The sequence below is a fragment of the Eubalaena glacialis genome, chromosome 13 (genome assembly GCF_028564815.1).
Source record: "Eubalaena glacialis isolate mEubGla1 chromosome 13, mEubGla1.1.hap2.+ XY, whole genome shotgun sequence".
In the NCBI taxonomy this organism is placed as follows: domain Eukaryota; kingdom Metazoa; phylum Chordata; class Mammalia; order Artiodactyla; family Balaenidae; genus Eubalaena; species Eubalaena glacialis.
The window spans coordinates 49,753,342-49,771,870 of NC_083728.1; the positions used below are offsets into that span (position 1 = coordinate 49,753,342).

An 18,529-nucleotide genomic window follows, 5' to 3' on the forward strand; every position below is an offset into this window, starting at 1 on the left:
TGCGGCACGTGAGATCTTTCTTGTAGTATGTTTACTTGCAGCATGCGGGATCTTTAGTTGCGGCATGCGGGTTTCTTAGTTGTGGCATGCATGTGGGATCTTTTTCCCTGACTAGGGATTGAACCCAGGCACCTTGCGTTAGGAGTGTGGAGTCTTACCCACTGGACCACCAGGGAAGTCCCACTGTTTTTTTTTTTTTAATTGAAGTATAGTTGATTTACAGTGTTGTCCTACTGTTTTGATTACTATAGCTTTGTAGTATAGTTGGAAATAATGGCGCATGATACCTCCAGCTTTGTTCTTTCTTAAAATTATTTTGGCTATTTGGGAGTCTTTTGTGTTTCCATACAAATTTTGGCATTATTTGTTCTAGTTCTGTGAAAAATTCCGTTGGAATTTTGATAGGGATTGCATTGAATCTGTGGATTGTCTTGGGATTCTTCCAATCCATGAACATCGTATATCTTTCCATTTGTTTCTTTTTAGTTTTTTTCATCAGTGTATTATAGTTTTCTGGGTACAGATCTTTTCCCTCCTTGGTTAGATTTATTCCTGGATATTTTATTCTTTTTGATGCAATTGTAAATGGGGTTTTCTTAATTTCTCTTTCTGATAGTTCATTGTTAGTGTACAGAAATGCAACAGATTTGTATTATTTTGCATCCTGCAGCTTTACTGAATTCATTGGTGAGTTCTGATAGTTTTTTGGTGGTGTCTTTAGGATTTTTTTATATATAATGTCATGTCATATGCAAACAGTGACAGTTTTACTTCTTCCTTTCCAACTTGGATTCTTTTCATTTTTCTTGTCTGATTGCTGTGTCTAGGACTTCCAATACTATCTTGAATAAAAATGGTGAGTGGGCATCCTTGTCTTGTTCCTGATCTTAGGGGAAATGCTTTCCGCTTGTCACCTTTTTGTATGATGTTGGCATAGGTTTACCATAGATGGCCTTTGTTATGTTGAGGTATGTTCCCCCTATACCAACTTGGGTGAAAGTTTTTATCATAAATGGGTATTGGATTTTTTCAAAAGCTTTTTCTGCATCTATTAATATGATCATATGATTTTTATTTTTCAATTTGTTATGTGGTGTATCACATTGATTTCTGGATATTGAAACACCCTGCATCCATGGGATAAATCCCACTTGATTATGGTGTATGATCTTTTTGATGTATTGTTGAATTCATTTTGCTAATATTTTATTTAAGATTTTTACATCAGTGTTCATCAGGGATATTGGCCTCTGTTTTCCTTATTTTGTGGTATCCTCATCTGGTTTTGCTACCAAGGTGATGCTGGCCTTGTAGAATAAGTTTGGAAGCACTCGTAACTCTTCCTTTTTTGCAGTAGTTGGAGAAAGATAGATATCAATTCTTCTTTAAAAGTTTGGTAGAATTCATCTATAAATCCATCTGATCCTGGACTTTTGTTTGTTGGGAGTTTGTTTTGTTTTGTTTTTTGTTTTTGTTTATTTTGCTGATTCAGTTTCATGACTGGTAATCATTCTGTTCATATCTTCTGTTTTTTTCTGATTCAGTTTTAGGAGATTGTACGTTTTTAGGAATTTATCCATTCTGGGTTGTCCATTTTATTGGTGTTTAATTGTAGTAATCTTTTATGATCCTTTGTATTTCTGTGGTGTCATTTGTAACTTCTCTTTCATTTCTGATTTTATTGATTTGGTCCCACTCTTTTTTTTATTGATGAGTGTGGCTAAAGGTTTGTCAATTTTGTTTATCTTTTCAAAGAACCAGCTCTTAGTTTCATTGATCTTTTCTGCTGTTGTTTTAAGTCTCCATTTATTTCTGCTCAGATCTTTATTTTTCTTTCCTTCTACTAACTTTGAGTTTTGTTTGTTCTTCTATTTCTAGTTCCTTTAGACGTAAGGTTAGATAGTCTGTTTGGATTTTTCTTTTTCCCTGAGGTAGGCTTGTATTACTATAAACTTCTTTCTTAGAATTGCTCTTGCTGTGTCCCATAGGTTTTGGATCATTGTATTTCCATTTTCATTTGTCTTCAGGTATTTTTTAATTTCCTCTTTGATTTCTTCAGTGACCCATTGTTTGTTAAGAAGCATATTGTTTAGCCTCCACATGTGTGTTTGTGATTTTTGCAGTTTTTTCCATGTAGTAGATTTCTACTCTCATACCACTGTGGTTGGAAAGGATGCTTGCTATGCTTTCCATCTTAACTTTATTGAGACTTGATATATCTGTTAAGTTCATCTGGTCTAATGTGTCACTTAAGGCCAGTGCTTCCTTATTGATTTTCTCTCTGGATGATCTGTCCATTGATGTAAGTGGGGTGTTAAAGTCCCCTACTATTATTGTGTTACGGTCAGTTTTTCCCTTCATGTTTGTTAATATTTGCTTTATGTATTTAGTTGCTCCTATGTTGGGTGCATATATGTTTACATTTGTTATATCTTCCAATTGGATTGATCCCTTGATCATTATTTAATGTCCTTCTTTGTCTGTTGTTACAGTCTGTTCAAAAATCTATTTTGTCTGATATACGTATTGCTGCCCCTGCTGTCTTTTTGTTTCCATTTGCATGGAATACCGTTTTCCATTACCTCACTTTCAGTCTCTGTGTTTTTAGATCTGAAATGAGTCTCTTGTAGTCAGCATATAGATGGGTCGCGTTTTTTTTTTAGTCTGTTCAACCATTCTGTGCCTTTTGATTGGAGCATTTAGTCCATTTACTTCTAAAGTAATTATTGATAGGTATGTACTTATCGCCATTTTTAAAAATAAATTTATTTGTTTATTTTTGGTTGCAATGGGTCCTCATTGCTGCGCACAGGCTTTCCCTAGTGGTGGCAAGCAGGGGCTACTCTTCGTTGCGTTGTGCAAGCTTCTCATTGTGGTGGCTTCTCTTGTTGTGGAGCATGGGCTCTAGGCACGTGGGCTTCAGTAGTCGTGGCATGCAGGCTCAGTAGTTGTGGCGCACGGGCTTAGTTGCTCCGCGGCATGTGGGATCTTCCCGGATCAGGCTGGAACCCATGTCCCCTGCATTGGCAGGTGGATTCTTAACCACTGTGCCACCAGGGAAGTCCCTACTTATTTCCATTTTGTTAAATGTTTTCTGATTGTTTTTATAGTTCTCATTTGTTCTTTCTTCTTTTGCTCTTTTGTGATTTGATGATATCTTTAGTGTTTATATTTGGGTTGCTTTCTCTTTGTGTGTGTGTGTGTGAGAGAGAGAGTTGTAAGTTTTTGGTTTGTGGTTACCATGATGTTCATATATAACAATTACAGACACACATGTGTAATATATGTTAGTAATAACTTGTGTCATTATTTTGAGTTGATGATCTTTTAAGTTGAAATACAGTTTAACAACCCTGCATTTTTATTCTCCTGCGATGTTTAATTTTTTTGACATCATGTTTTACATCTTTTTGTTTTGTGTATCCCTTAACTACTTATCATGGATATAGACGATTTTACCACTTTTGTCTTTTACCTTTCCTACTAGCTTTATAAGTGGTTGATACACTACATTTACTGTATGTTTGCCTTTACCAATGAGATTTCTCCCTTTCATAATTTTCATATTTCTAGTTGTGTGGATTTTTCCTTTTTTTTTTTTTTTAAATCCTGCTTAGAGAAGTCCCTTTAACATTTCTCATAATGGCAATGCAGTGGTGCTGAATTCTTTTAGTTATTGCTTATATGTAGAACTTTTTATCTCTTCTTCAAATATGAATGATAGCCCTGCTGGGTAGGGTATTTTTGGTTACAGTAAGTCCCCTATATATGAACCTTTAAGTTGCGAACTTTCAAAAATGGAAACGTGCTCACATGTCCAGTCATGTAAGTTCATGTGTCTGGCATACATTGTCACATGCATGCACCCTCTACAAGTGGTTGTCCTTTTGTGTACTTTACTGTACAGTAGTGTATAGAGTACAGTAGTACAGTGTCTTTATTTCAAGCCCAGGATATCTGGAAGCAAGTGTAAAAGCAGTGATGATGTAGCTGGACTTTTCAAGGTACTGTACTGTAAGATTAAAAGTGTTTTTATTTTTTGTGTTTGTTTTTTATGTATTATTTGTGTGAAAATTATTATAAGCCTATTACAGTACAGTACTATATAGCCAATTGTGTTTGGGTACCTAGGCTAACTTTGTTGGACTTACGAACAAATTGGACTTAACAAGTGGACTCTTGCAATGGAACTCATTTGTATGTAGGGGACTTACTATATAGATTTTTTTCCTTTCATTACTTTGAATGTATCATGCCACTTCCTTCTGGCCTGCGAAGTTTCTGCTGAAAAGTCAGCTTATAGTCTTAGGGAGTTCCCCTGCACATAACTAATTGCTTTTTTCTTGCTACTTTTAAGATTCTTTAATTTTGCCACTTTAATTATAATTTGTCTTGGTGTAGATCTCTTTGGATTCACCTTGTTTGGGACTTAGTGCTTCCTGTACTTGGATGTCTGTTTCCTTTTCCAGGTTAGGGAAGTTTTCAGCTATTATTTGTTTGAATAAGTTCTCTGCCTCTTTCTCTCTTCTCCTTCTGGGACACCTATAATGTGAATGTTAGTATGCTTGATGTGGTCCTAGATGTCTCTTATTAAACTATGCTCATTTTTAAAAATTCTTTTTTCTGTTCAGGCTGGATGGTTCCACTACTCTGTCTTCCAGTTTGCTGATTCGTTCTCATTCACTGTTCATTCCTTCCAGTGTAGTTTTATTTCAGTTATTATGTTCGTCAGCTCTGTTTGATTCTTCTTCATATTTTCTAACTTGTTGAAATTCTCACTGCGTTCATCCATTCTTCCCCCAAGTTCTTTAAGCATCTTTATGAATATTACCTTGAATTCTTTGTTGGGTAGTTTGCTTATCTCCATCTTGCTCAGTTCTTCTTCTAGGGTTTTGTCTTGTTCCTTTATTTGAAACAGATTCCTTTGTTGTTTCATTTTGTCTAATTCTTTGTGTTTATTCCCCTGTATTTGGTAGGTTGGTTACGTCTCCTGATCTTGGAAAAGTGGCCTTATGTAGGAGATGTCCTGTGTGGCTTAGCAGTCTACTCCCCTCTGGCCACCAGAGCTATATGCTCTAGGGGTGCTCCCTATGTTGGCTGCACGGGCCCTTCTGTTGTGGCAGGGTCTACTACTGTGGGCATGCTGGGAGGTGGGCCTGGACCCAGGCCAGGTTGACTGCCAGGTCCTGCCTCGTGCGGTGGCTGTTGGCCCATTGGTTGTTGGGGCTGAGTCCTGGTACATCTAGCTGCATGTCCTGGGGGGTCCTGGGGTTGTTGCCAGCCTGCTAGTGGGCGGATAAGCCCCTGACCCTAATAGGCTAAAGAGAAGACTCCAAAATGGTGCTTGCCAGTGCCACTGTTCTTGTGGTAGAATGAGCTCCCCAGAATGGCTGCCACCAGTATCTGTGTCCCCAAGGGGAGTCCCAGTTGCCTCCTGCCTCTTCAGGATGCACTCCAAGATTAGTAAGTTGGTGTGACCCAGGCTATTTTCAAATTACTGTCTCTGTGCTGGGACTTGGAGCATGTGAGATTTTGTGTGCACCCTTTAACAGCACACTCTCTGTTTCCTGTAGCTCTCTAGGTCTCCTGTATAGAAGCCCCACTAGCCTTCAAAGCGAGATGTTCTGGGGGCTGATCTTCCCGGTGCAGGACCCCTGGACTGGAGTGCCTGATGTGAGGCTCAGACCCCTCACTCCTTGGGGAAAACATGTGCAATTGTGATTATCCTTCTGTCAGTGTGTTGCCTACTTGGGGTGTGAGTCTGCCTCTCCTACCTGTCTCATTGTGGTTCCTTCTTCATACCGTTAATTCTGGAAAGTCTTTTCTGCTAGTCTTCATGTTCTTCTCATAGACAGTTGTTCTGTAAATAGTTGTAATTTTGGTGTGCCTGTGGGAAAAGGTGAGCTCAGGGTTTTCCTGCTCCACCATCTTGGCCACACTTCACCTAGAATTCTTTACCAGGTGAACACATCTTCCAAAAACAGAGAAGTTTTCAGACAGATGAAAGCTGAAAGAATTAATCACCAGCAGACCCACACTGTAAGAAACGTTAAAGGATGTCCTTCAGGCAGAAGAAAAATTATACCAGATGAAAACCTGAATCTACACAAATGAATGAAGAACACTGGAAATGATTATGTGAGAAAATATGTAAGCTATATTTTTTATTATTTAAATATCTTTATATTAAAATTGCTTACGTAAAAGTAGTAACAATGCTTTGTGAAGTTTATAACATCTATAAAGTAAAATTCATGGCAACAAATGGATATAGGCCAGGAGAGAAGAAATGGAAGTAAACTATTATAAGATCTTTATGTTATATGTGAAATGGTATACTCTCACTTGGATGTCAATATGATAAAGATGGATACTGTAAACCTTAAGGCAGTCACTAAAGTAACAAAACCAAGAGTTAATAGGAACCCAACAAAGGAAATAAAAAGAAATAATTAAAAAAATGCTTGGTTAATTCAAAGGAAGGCAGAAAAAGAGGAAAAGGGGAACAAAGATAGATGGAACAAATAGAACACAAAAAGCAAGATGGTCTGAACACCCAATTATAAGGCAGAGATTATTCAGATTGGATAAAAAAAGCAATATCCAACTATGTGATGCCTACCAAAGAAAGGCATTTTAAATATAAAACAAAAAGGTTAAAATTATATGAATGAAAATATATACATACCATGGTAACACTAGTTAGAATGTAGCTGGGGTGTCTATATTAATATCAGATGAAGTAGACTTCAGAGCAAAGAATATTACCAGAGATAAAGAAGACCATTCCATAATGACAAAGGGATAAAATAATCAAGGGGACATAACAGTCCTAAACATTTAAATACATAATTGACAGGGCTTCAGAATACATGAAGCAGAAATAGAACTGCAAGGAAAATAGACACATCCACAATTATAATCAGAGATTTCAAAAACTGATAGAAGCAGGAGGCAGAAAATCAGTAAGGATATAGTACGCTTGACCAACATTGTTCACCAGTTTAACTTGGTTGACAGTTCCCCCAACAATAGCAGGTACACATTTTCCTCAAGTACACATGGAACATTTACCAGATAGACCACATTCTAGGCCATAAAACAAGTCTCAATAATTTAAGAGAATTTATGTCATGCAAAGTCTGTTTTCTGACCACAAAGATTTAAATTAGAAATCAATAATAGAAGATGTCTGGAAAAATCCCCAAACATTTGAGTACTGAATAACACACTTTTGAATAAGCCACTAGTCAAGGAAGAAATCAAAGGGGAAATTAGACAGTAGTTGGAACTGAATGAAAATAAACATGTATGCCCCTAAAGCATCCTTGGGGAGTTTATAGCACTAAATACTTACAGTAGAAAAGAAGAAAGGTCTGTAGTCAATGACTTTAGCTTGTTTTAAGATACTAGAAAAAAAGAGCAAATTAAACCCAAAGTAACCAGAAAGAAGCATATGATAAATACCAAACAAATCAGAAAAATAGAAAACAGAAAAACAATGTTTATAGCAGGTTTAATGTATAACAAGCAAGTACTGGAAACAACCCAAATGTCCAACAAGTGAATGTAAAAACAAATTATATATCCCTACAATGGAATATTACTCAGCAATCAAAAGGAATGAACTTGGAACATAGAGGGTATATTGGGCAATGAAACTACTCTGCATGGTACTACAGTGGTGGATACATGTCATTATACATTTGTCCATACTCTTAGAATGTACACTGTGAGTGAATCCTGAAGTAAGCTATGGACTCTGGGTGATGATGTGCCAGTGGAGGTTCATCAGTTGTAACAAATGTATCACTGGTGGGGGATGTAATAGTGGGTGAGGGGACTTCCCTGGTGGTCCAGTGGTTAAGACTTCATGCTCCCAATGCAAGGGGCATGGGTTCGATCCTTTGTCGGGGAACTAAGATCCCGCATGCTACATGGTGCGGCCAAAAAAAAAAAGTGAGTGAGGTTGGCAGGGGGGAGGTGTTGTATGTACCTTCTACTCAGTACCACTGTAAAGCTAAAACTGCTGTAAAAAAGTTTTTTTAAATGAGTGAACTATTGATAACAGACAGGAGTAAGTGAACAAATGAATCTCAAAATAACTGTGCTGAGTGGAAGAATCCATTTCATTTAGGTAAAACAAGCAAATTCAAACTAACCTGTAGTGATAGAAAGTCTGTGGTTGCTTGGGGGTGGGGAATGGGGACCAGAGAGGGGCAGGAGGGAGGAATTAAAAGGGGCAAGAGGAAACTTCTGGGGTGATAGGTGTGGTCATTATCTTGAATGTGGTGATGGTTTCACAGGTGTTTAATAGGTTAAAACTTATCACATTATACACTAAATATGTGCAGTTTATGTCAATTATACCTCAATAAATGTGTTTAGAAAACAAAATAAATATTACTGAGCTTTTACACGAGCATTTTGAAAAAAGTTTTCCCCCAGCTTTCATTCTTGTCCACGTTGTTGTCACCACCTGCTCAGTGTAGAACTTCTGTTGGTTTTATTGCCACCAGCCTCTGAAATTATGGGCATTGTCAGGTGAGCTGAAACACGAAGGAGAAACCCAGGTGAGCTGAGGGTCAAGTTACTTTTTGGATTTCTAGCAATGTTTAATTCATTTCCAATGAGGATTTGGTGGAATGGAAAGAGTGGGCCAGACTGAGAGGCCCAGGACACGAGCTCATCCTCAGCTGAGGCCTTACCTTGAGCAAGTGAATTAATAACTGTGAGCTTAGTTTTCATATCTCTAAAATGGAAGTGTTACCTATTTTACCTGCTTCATGGAGTTGTAGTAATATTTCAACAAGGTTATATCAGTATTATACAAGTATAAAGTGAGTGGTATAATGGTTTTTTTCCCTGTCCACTTACCCCATCTACTTTTTCTGTTAATTTAAAAGAAGTTCACAAGAGACACCTGTTTTACATGTTAATTTGTTTTCCTTGTTTTTATACTTTTTTTTGGAGATAATTAAATTACCTGTATTGTTAAGTCCTTATTTTTTTGCTTTGTATTGCTACAGGTTTCAGAACTTTCTCAGATACTTTTTTGCTATGAAAATAGCACTGGAGAGTAAGTAGTTTCTAGTTGGTAGGGTGCTTACTACTTTGCTTAGAGACTTGTATTGTCTCTTACTGACAATTCTAGTACTAGGCAAACAATGCTTCTTGAGTGAAAAGGGAGTTATAATAATTTCCCAAATGAGACAGCCTTTTAAAAAAATTTATTGTAGTAAAATATACAAAGCAAAATTGACCACTTTAACCTTTAAGTGTATAGTTCAGTACCATTAAACACATTCACTGTGTTTAAATGTCTGTGTTGCTGAGGGGGCCTTTGTTAAGAGCCAAGGCTACACTCAAGGTCTTGGTCTGCAGTCCCTCAAGAGCAGGAAGGCTGTGTTTGCTGAGCTTTTAAAGCAGTACTCTTGTATCCTGGATGCCCCACTGTCTTTCAAAAATAGCATCAAGCAAGTTGGTGTTTGCTGAAGATGGGGGCAAGGAAAGTGAAGGAGAGTGGTAGAGACAGAACAATCAAAAAGAAATGAAGAGAAGGAAAAGGAAAGAATCAATAAAGACAGTCACAGAAAGAGTTAATAAAAATAACATTGAGGGGCTTCCCTGGTGGCGCAGTGGTTGAGAATCTGCCTGCCAGTGCAGGGCACACGGGTTCGAGCCCTGGTCTGGGAAGATCCCACATGCTGTGGAGCGACTAGGCCTGTGAGCCACAATTACTGAGCCTGCGCGTCTGGAGCCTGTGCTCCGCAACAAGAGAGGCCGCGATAATGAGAGGCCCGCGCACCGCAATGAAGAGTGACCCCCACTTGCCACAACTAGAGAAAGCCCTCGCACAGAAACGAAGACCCAACACAGCCATAAATAAATAAATAAATAAATAAAAATTAAACTTAAATAAATAAATAACATTGAGTGCTTTATACCAGATACCATTTTCTTAAGCACTTTACATGTTTTAACTATTTATTTATTTAAAAATTATTTTTGGGCTTCCCTGGTGGCGCAGTGGTTAAGAATCCACCTGCCAATGCAGGGGACACGGTCTGAGAAGCTCCCACATGCCACGGAGCAACTAAGCCTGTGCGCCACAACTACTGAACCTGCGCTCTAGAGCCCGCGAGCCACAACTACTGAGCCCGCGTGCCACAACTACTGAGCCCGCGTGCCACAACTACTGAAGGCCGCACGCCTAGAGCCTGTGCTCCACAACAAGAGAAGCCACCACAGTGAGAAGCCCGTGCACCGCGATGAAGAGTAGCCCCCATTCGCCGCAACTAGAAAAAGCCCGTGTGCAGCAACGAAGACCCAATGCAGGCAAAAATAAATAAATAAATTGAAAAAATAAATTGGAAAAAAAATAAAAATTATTTTTTATTTATTATTATTATTTTTGGCTGCACCATGCGGTTTGCAGGATCTTAGTTCCCTGACCAGGGATTAAACCTGGGCCACCACAGTGAAAGCACTAGTCCTAACCACTGGACCACCAGGGAATTCCCTGTATTAACTTTTCAGTGTTTACAACTACCTCACAAGGTACTGTAGTCCCCATTTCACAGATGAGGAAATCAAGGCACAGATAGCTTGCCTAGGGTCACACAGCCACTGGAGGCAGAGCAACAAAAATTGGTTGTGAGATATAATGGAAGAGAAGACCAAATAAAGTCAATAACAAAAAATGCCTATAAGGAATAATGCCTTGGAAAGAAGTATGCAAAATCTGTAAGAGGAAAACTTCAAACATTCTCGGAGGACACAGAAGTAGACTTGAACAAATGTAAGGACCTATTTGTTCTTGAGTTGGAAAGCTCACATCATAAACTGCCTAATCTCCTGAAGTTTGATTATTCATTTAACAAAATTCCAAGTAAAAATGCCAACCTGGTTCTCTCGGGTTCCACACGAGCTGATTCTGAACAAACAACATACAGGAGTGCCAGGAGCCCTGTGGAGGGGAGTGTGAGTAGAGACTGGACCATGCTGCCGTGTTCAGGTTCTGCAGGATGGCAGCAACTCTGAGTAACAAGCCATTGAGACAGGATGGAAATTCCAGAAACATGAATACAAAGAACATCTGCATGATATCACTAATGAAAAAAGAAAAAAATATTTGCAACTCATTTAGATAGGAGCTAATTGCTCTAATAGATAAAGAGGTTCTGGGAATTGAAAAGAAAAAGATCAAAACCCAATGAAAAATGTGCAAAGGGCATGCATAATTAATAGAAAAAGAAATACCATATCCCTTCAGTATGTGAAAGGATGCTCAACCATACTTATTCATAATTAGAGAAATCAGATCAAAACTACACCAAGATGCCATTTCTCACCTATCAGATTGGCACACATGCATCTTAGACGACCATTTTGCTAGTGAGGCTTTGAGGGAAGCAGGAATTTGAGAGTAATCTCTTAATCACAGATGCATTTACTATTTGATCCAACAGTTTCCATTCTGGGACTATCCAGTGTGCACTTGCACATACAAAATTGCACTTGTACAGGTGATTCGTGGTGCACTGACTGCTGGAAACAGCCTCAGTGTCCAGTGGTAGGAGACTGGTTTAATGCCCTAGGATGTATCAACCCAATGAAATATTGTGGGGCTGCAACATAGCTGTGAATTGACAGGGAGAGACTGCCCGGGTATATTGTTGAGAGAGAAAAATCAAGATGTGAAACAGTTTACAGTGTGTAGTGTGCCCCCTTTTGTATGAGAAAAAGAAGGATGAGAACATGTACATGTATTGCATAAGGAAACACTGGGAGGATAAACAAGTATCTAATAAAAGTGGTTATCCAAATGCATGGAGGCGAGTTGTCAGTGAGACTATATTGTTTTACTTTTTGAAATATGTCAACATGTGACCTTTAAAAAATTTATTGGTAAACGAAAAACAAAAATAAGCATGTAGAATATAAGCTCATGTCAGCATGATACCAGCTACTTTACCAAATTAGTACTGACAACCACACGCACATTGCCAGAATCACATTGCTCTGGTGAGCCTGCTCCCCCAGCTTCGCCTGCTCCCCAGGTGGGCTGGAAATGTAGTCTGACTGGAAATGTAGACACTTCCCATCATCAGCTTTGCCCTAGGGAAGGGTGAGTACAGACTTCTGGAGATCTGCTAGCCATCTCCACCACAGATCCTGACTTTATATGGAATCAAGTTTATAAGAACATACTATGCTAGTATATTAACAGAGGCTCCTATAGGATCATATGATTTGAGGTTATTTTTATTCTCTTTTCAATGCTTTTATGCAGTTTGCAAGTTTTCTACATTTATCTGTTATCAGAGAGGGCATAAAGCTATGAAAAAGTAATCCCTGTTGAATATTGCGAGCATATTCCATTTTCCTCTCACAGACTGTGTTACAGAGAGGACATCTGTGCAGAGCCTTCCTGACATGCTAGGACGCTGTCCTCCTTTGTGGTCAGTCCTTCAGAGTGGATGGAATTGCTTGGTCAGAGAGCAGGGCCCTCTGGCAGTGGGCAGGGTGTTTGCTCATACTTACTGTTTTGGTATTGTCAGTATTCTTTTTTTTGCCACTGCGCAGCTTGATGGATCTTAGTTCCTGGACCAGGGATCACACCCACATGCCCCCTGCAGTGGAAGTGAGGAGCCCTAACCACTGGACCACCAGGGAATTACCTGTCAGTATTCTTTTATACATATAAATTTATTTATTTTTATTTTCGGCTGTGTTGGGTCTTCGTTGCTGCGCGTGGGCTTTCTCTAGTTGCGGCAAGCAGGGGCTGCTCTGATGCGGTGCGCGAGCTTCTCTTGTTGCGGAGCATGAGCTCTAGGCGCTCAGGCTTCAGTAGTTGTGGCATGCGGGCTCAGTAGTTGTGGCTCAGGGGCTCTAGAGCGCAGGCTCAGTAGTTGTGGCGCATGGGCTTAGTTGCTCTGCGGCATGTGGGATCTTCCCGGACCAGGGATCGAACCCGTGTCCCCTGCATTGTCAGGCTGGTTCTTAACCACTGTGCCACCAGGGAAGTCCCCCCTGTCAGTATTCTTATTCTTTGCCAATAACATAGGTGAAGATGGAACTTCATTGTTTAATGTGTATTTCTACATGTGCTGCGTGTTTCAATAACAGGAAATGTCACAAAATACTGTAGCTCTGTAGCCCTTTGCACTGAAGGTAAATTCTCACAGTATTGTCTCATTGTGAGTCTTTGTTTTGGTCAAATGAAAATGGAAGGAGAATGAATTCAAGAGCTACTTCAGTAGAGTCTCAGAATGGCCTTGACCCAGAGGGCAGGATGGCATGGTCCTGGGGCATTTGGTCACCCTGTTTCCTGCTGCGGTGCAGCAGGAGGCTTTTCTACTCCATTCGCAGCACGAGAAACCCCAGGCTTAGAGATTCTCAAGTGGATGGATATGCAGATGCTTACGTTTGTTTTTTCTAAAGCTGCCTTTTGTACCTTCATATTCTACTGTTTCATTGACAAGTCTACTATCTATTACACTTAATATTAAATATTGATCAAAGACATCTATCTCATCAACCAACATTGTAATGAAAAGTAAAATGTCAAACGTTTTATTTACTGCCTGGCACATAGTAGATGCCTGATAAATATTTGTTAGATGAATGGAAATTCAAGTGAAGAAGCAAGACTTTTTATCTGCACTCACTGCTACTGTAAAATATTATTCTGAATACTCTAGATATTATGGGAAGTTAAGAAAATGTTAAAAGATAAACCTATAAAGAGGAGCAAAAATTTTCATTGCTTGCTTGCAGATAATGAATTTTTAACTGGAAAACTCCAATAAAAATCAACCAAAAAATTCTCAGAACTAATGGAGCTCAGTTAGATTTTCAAATGCAAAATAAATATACAGCAATTAATAGCTTCCTTATATACCAGTAACTAACCAGCTAGAAAAATGTAACAGGATAAGCTCTATTTCACGTTAAAGACAAGAACTGTATAATATCTAAGAATAAATATACAAGAAATACATAGCATCTCTATGAAGAAAATGATTCAGCTTTACTGAGAACATAAAATAATACTTGTTTAAGTGGAGAGATACGTTTGTTTTTAGATGAGAATCCATAATATTGAAAAGATGGTGTTTCTTTCCCAAATAGATTTAATGCAGTTCTGCCTGGGATCAGTCTGCCTCAGTTTTCCTTTAGGGAAGGCAGGACGCAAGGCCATGAGTAGTTCCGAGGAACACACGTCTCCCACAGTTGCAAACAGGAAGCCAGGGACCGGGGACTGGGTGGTCAGCAGAAGGGTAGTCAGAGTGGGGAGGCTGCCCTGTATTTTTTGCTCCTGAACTCACCACCTCTCTGGGAACTGAGGAAGAAGACTGGGATTCTCAGCGTTCTTTTCTAAACTTTCATGTATTTCTTCTGTTTTTTAGAGTATCTGGCCCTCTGTAGTCCAGAAACCTTCTGTTTACCTTTTGCAGAGAATAAACCTTCAGTCTTTTGGTGGGGTGGGGTAGTGGCCCCATCAGTGAAGTAGGAGTCCGGAGGGATTTTTCACATTGTCCTCCTGATTTGGGTCCCAGCCCGAGCCCCTTCCACAGGCACTGGAGCCACCTGTCACGTGCCTTATCCCTTTGCATGCTGGATTAGGACTCTCCTGGGGGTGTCAACTGAATTTGGAAGCTTTCCAGCTTCTAAAATTTGGGTGTCTCTCTTCTCATTCTTTGCCCCTAGGGTTTTATGCTTAAAAAAAAAATTACTGTCATTTTTGTGGGGTTTTGAGAAAGAACAGTTAAATCTACCATCTTTAGCCTTGTATATAAAATTTTAATGTCTCTTCAAGGTGGCATTTTAGATGGAGAGAAACTTTTGGGTAACTATTTAGGAATATATAAACTCAACCCTTCTTCCCACCATATTCCAAAATATATTCCAGGATTAAATGTAAAATGTAAAGCTCTAAAAGAAAAATAAGAAAATTTTTTTGATTTTTTTTTTTGAAGTATAGTTGATTTACAGTGTTGTGCCAGTCTCTGCTGTACAGCAAAGTGACTCAGTTATACACATATATACATTCTCTTTTTATATTCTTTTCTGTCATGGTTTTATCACAGGATATTGAATATAGTTCCCTGTGCTATACATTAGGACTTCGTTGTTCATCTATTCTAAACGTAATAGTTTGCATCTACTAACCCCAGCCTCCCAGTCCATCCCTCTCCCTCCCCCCCTCCCCCTTGGCAACCACAAGTCTGTTCTCTATGTCTATGAGTCTGTTTCCGTTTTTTAGATAGGTGCATTTGTGCACCTATCTAAACTAATATGGCATTATTTCATTCTTTTTTATGGCTGAGTAGTAGTCCATTGTATATGTGTACCACATCTTCTTTATCCATTCATCTGTCAGTGGACATTTAGGTTGTTTCCATGTTTTGGCTATTGTGAATAGTGCTGCTATGAACACAGGGGTGCATGTATCTTTTTTTTTTTTAATAAATTTATTTATTTTTACTTTTGGCTGCCTTGGGTCTTCGTTGCTGCACGTGGGCTTTCTCTAGTTGCGGTGAGCAGGGGCTACTCTTCGTTTGGGTGCGTGGGCTTCTCATTGTGGTGGCTTCTCTTGCTGTGGAGCACGGGCTCTAGGTGTACGGGCTTCAGTAGTTGTGGCACGTGGGCTCAATAGTTGTGGCTTGCAAGCTCTAGAGCGCAGGCTCAGTAGTTGTGGCACGTGGGCTTAGTTGCTCCACAGCATGTGGAATCTTCCCAGACCAGGGCTTGAACCTGTGTCCCCTGCATTGGCCGGCGGATTCTTAACCACTGCGCCACCAGGGGAGTCCTGCATGTATCTTTTTGAATTATAGTTTTGTCCAGGTATATTCCCAGGAGTGGGATTGCTGGATCATATGGTAATTCTATTTTTATTTTTCTGAGGAACCTCCATACTGTTTTCCATAGTGGCTGTACCAACTTACATTCCCACCAACAGGTGGGAGGAGGGTTCCCTTTTCTCCACACCCTCTCCAGCATTTGTTATTTGTAGATGTTTTAATGATGGTTATTGTGACCAGTGTGAGGTGCTACCTCATTGTAGTTTTGATTTGCATTTCTCTAATAATTAGTGATGTCGAGCATCTTTTCATGTGCCTACTGGCCATCTGTATGTCTTCTTTGGAGAAATATCTTTTAAGGTCTTCTGCCCATTTTTCGATTGGGTTGTTTGTTTTTTTGTTGTTGAGTTGTATGCGCTGTTTGTATATTTTGGAGATTAAGCCCTTGTCTGTCGCATCATTTGAAAATATTTTCTCCCATTCCATAGGTTATCTTTTCGTGTTTTTTAAGAATATTTATCCAGTGTCAAGGTCAGAGAAGAATGTATACCCTTAGAGGAAGAAAGCATAAAGAAAAAGACTAATACAATAAGAACAGAAAAAAATTAAAAATTCTCTTATAATTACAAATTTTCCCAAATAAAAAGACAGATGACAGAGGGAAGTATTTTAGAAATATATAAAATGTCAGACAGAGGGACAATATCCTTAATATATAAGTAATTGTAAGAGGAGAGCACAATTAGATTGAACAGCCAGGGAGACTTTGGAGCACACAGCCTTGAAGCTGAAACCTGGAGGAAGCACAGGGCTGGGGACATGAACCAGTCTCAGAGGTAGGGAAGCATTAGGCCTGTGCAGGCAACTGATAGCTGGAGGGTCAGAGGTGGGCAGTCCTCCTGGGACCTGTTTCAGATGCTCTTGCATGTAAAGGTTTAAGTGAGACAGTGATGTGACCAAGTTTGCCTTTGAAAAGGGCCTCTCTGGCTGTATAGCAGGCAGGCGGAGGTTGGGGGTTCCATTTAAGAAGTCTCTTCAGAAGACCAAGGTATTGCTCTCCAAAATGGGATGGATTCACCCGGGAGTTGGGTGAGACACAGTCATTAAGATATGGGAAGGAAATATTGGGACTTCTAATTATATTTATATTCAGATATTAACCACCCAGTTATACATGTGTATAATTTAAAACGAACGTATATATTGAGGACATGTTCCAAAAATGTTACTGATTGAATGTGTAATCAAGAAAGTTTAGGGCTCCTGGTCTAGGCAAGATATGTGGCTGGCCTGGAGCAGAGAGGCAGCAGACGAGGTGACTAGAGGTGTACGTTTTGGAATGTGTTGGAGTCTTGGTGTGCATTGGAAGTGGAGGTGGGGCAAGAAGGAGTATCAGGAATGACTGCTGGGGGTCTGCCACGGGCACAGGTATTTGCTGAGATGGAGAACTGGAGGGGAAGCAGGTGGAAGCAGAGGGGGAGAGGGTGGAAGATCAAGCATTTGGTTTTGGACATGGTAGTTTTGATTTGCCTGTGGGACTCCATGTGGAGACACTGAAGATAGCTGGGTATATAGCGCTGTACCTGGAGCTCAGTCCTTTGAGGCCTGCACGTTGTTGATCTGACCTGAGTGTTGGTCAGGGCAGACCAGGTCATGCAGCAGAACCCCTGGGTCACTGGTGTATTTCTTACCCCGCTGTGTGTCTGGTGTGGCCTCTGCTTGTTGTGGTCACTGAGGATCCAGGCCAGCAGGGCCTCCAGCTCCACACACCCTCCCTCCACCTTGTGGGCCGTTGCTGCTCCTGAAGTGGAAGGGACATGGTCTCTCTGCTCACGTTTCCTTAGCCAAAGAAAGTCACTTGGCCGCCCCTAACTCTAAAGGGGGAGGGGGACGTGCCATCCTACCCTGGGCCCAGGAAGGCACAGAGCCAGAGAGAACAGTGAGCAGCACTGGCGACTGCCATGTAATTGTGTGCAAGAGCTGATGGGCTCGGCCGTTTTAGCCGATGGCAGTCGAGTAGCACTGGGGCCACGCAGCACAGAGCACTGGGCTCCCCTCTTCGCTGCCTTAGGGCATGTCCTGGGCGCCTAGGGCAGAACACCACTCAAGCTGAACAGGAAGGTCCTGTGACTCTGCTAGAAAACGCAAGTGTCCTGGGGACCGAGGGCCACAGAAGTGAGGTAGGTCTGCCTGTGAGCTGCCAGGGCTGGGTGGGATCCACCCCGGAGGAGGCTGGCAGCCCCACCACAGCCCTGCACCCGCTTCCCGCTTAGCTTCCCTTCTGATGCTGCATGCCACGTTACTGGCGTCATTTCTGAAGCGTGAAACCACTGCTTTTAAGCACTAACGTGGTTAAAGAGTAATTGTAATTTAGGATACCAGAGCAGGAAATTAGAGCTCAGCTGGGTAGTTCAGCCAAGCAGGGCTGGACAAAGCCAGCCCAGGACGGAAGCTGTTTCAGTTCAGCTCAGTGTTCCTTCTCCATGTGCGAGACCAAGACCATGACCGTGCTGAGCATTTCATGTCCTTGTTCGTTTACTCTGCACAACGGGCCTTTCAGGTAGATTCCATTAGAGTGAGGGAACCGAGGCTCAGAGAGTCGGGCTGTGAGGAGTGACAGGCCATCTCTGTCTCCACTGCTATGCAGAGCCCAGGTTTGGGAGCACGGTGCCTCGCACTTTACAGGTGCTCCCGCTGGAGGGAAGCACCGCAAGGGCCCC

The 18,529-nt window shown here is 40.7% G+C and overlaps 1 protein-coding gene across 3 annotated transcripts in view; it reads left to right on the plus strand.

The window, feature by feature from the left end:
• ABHD12 (abhydrolase domain containing 12, lysophospholipase) overlaps positions 1–18,529 on the plus strand; it is a 67,960-nt gene that overhangs the window by 15,605 nt on the left and 33,826 nt on the right. The window contains exon 2 of one of the 3 annotated variants that reach the window (XM_061207963.1): positions 5,962–6,150. The exons of the other annotated variants lie outside the window; for them this stretch is intronic. Within the exon in view, the coding sequence (XP_061063946.1) occupies positions 6,149–6,150 (2 nt within the window). The 5' untranslated portion in view covers positions 5,962–6,148. The remainder of the gene's footprint in view (positions 1–5,961; positions 6,151–18,529) is intronic. 3 annotated transcript variants of the gene reach the window in all.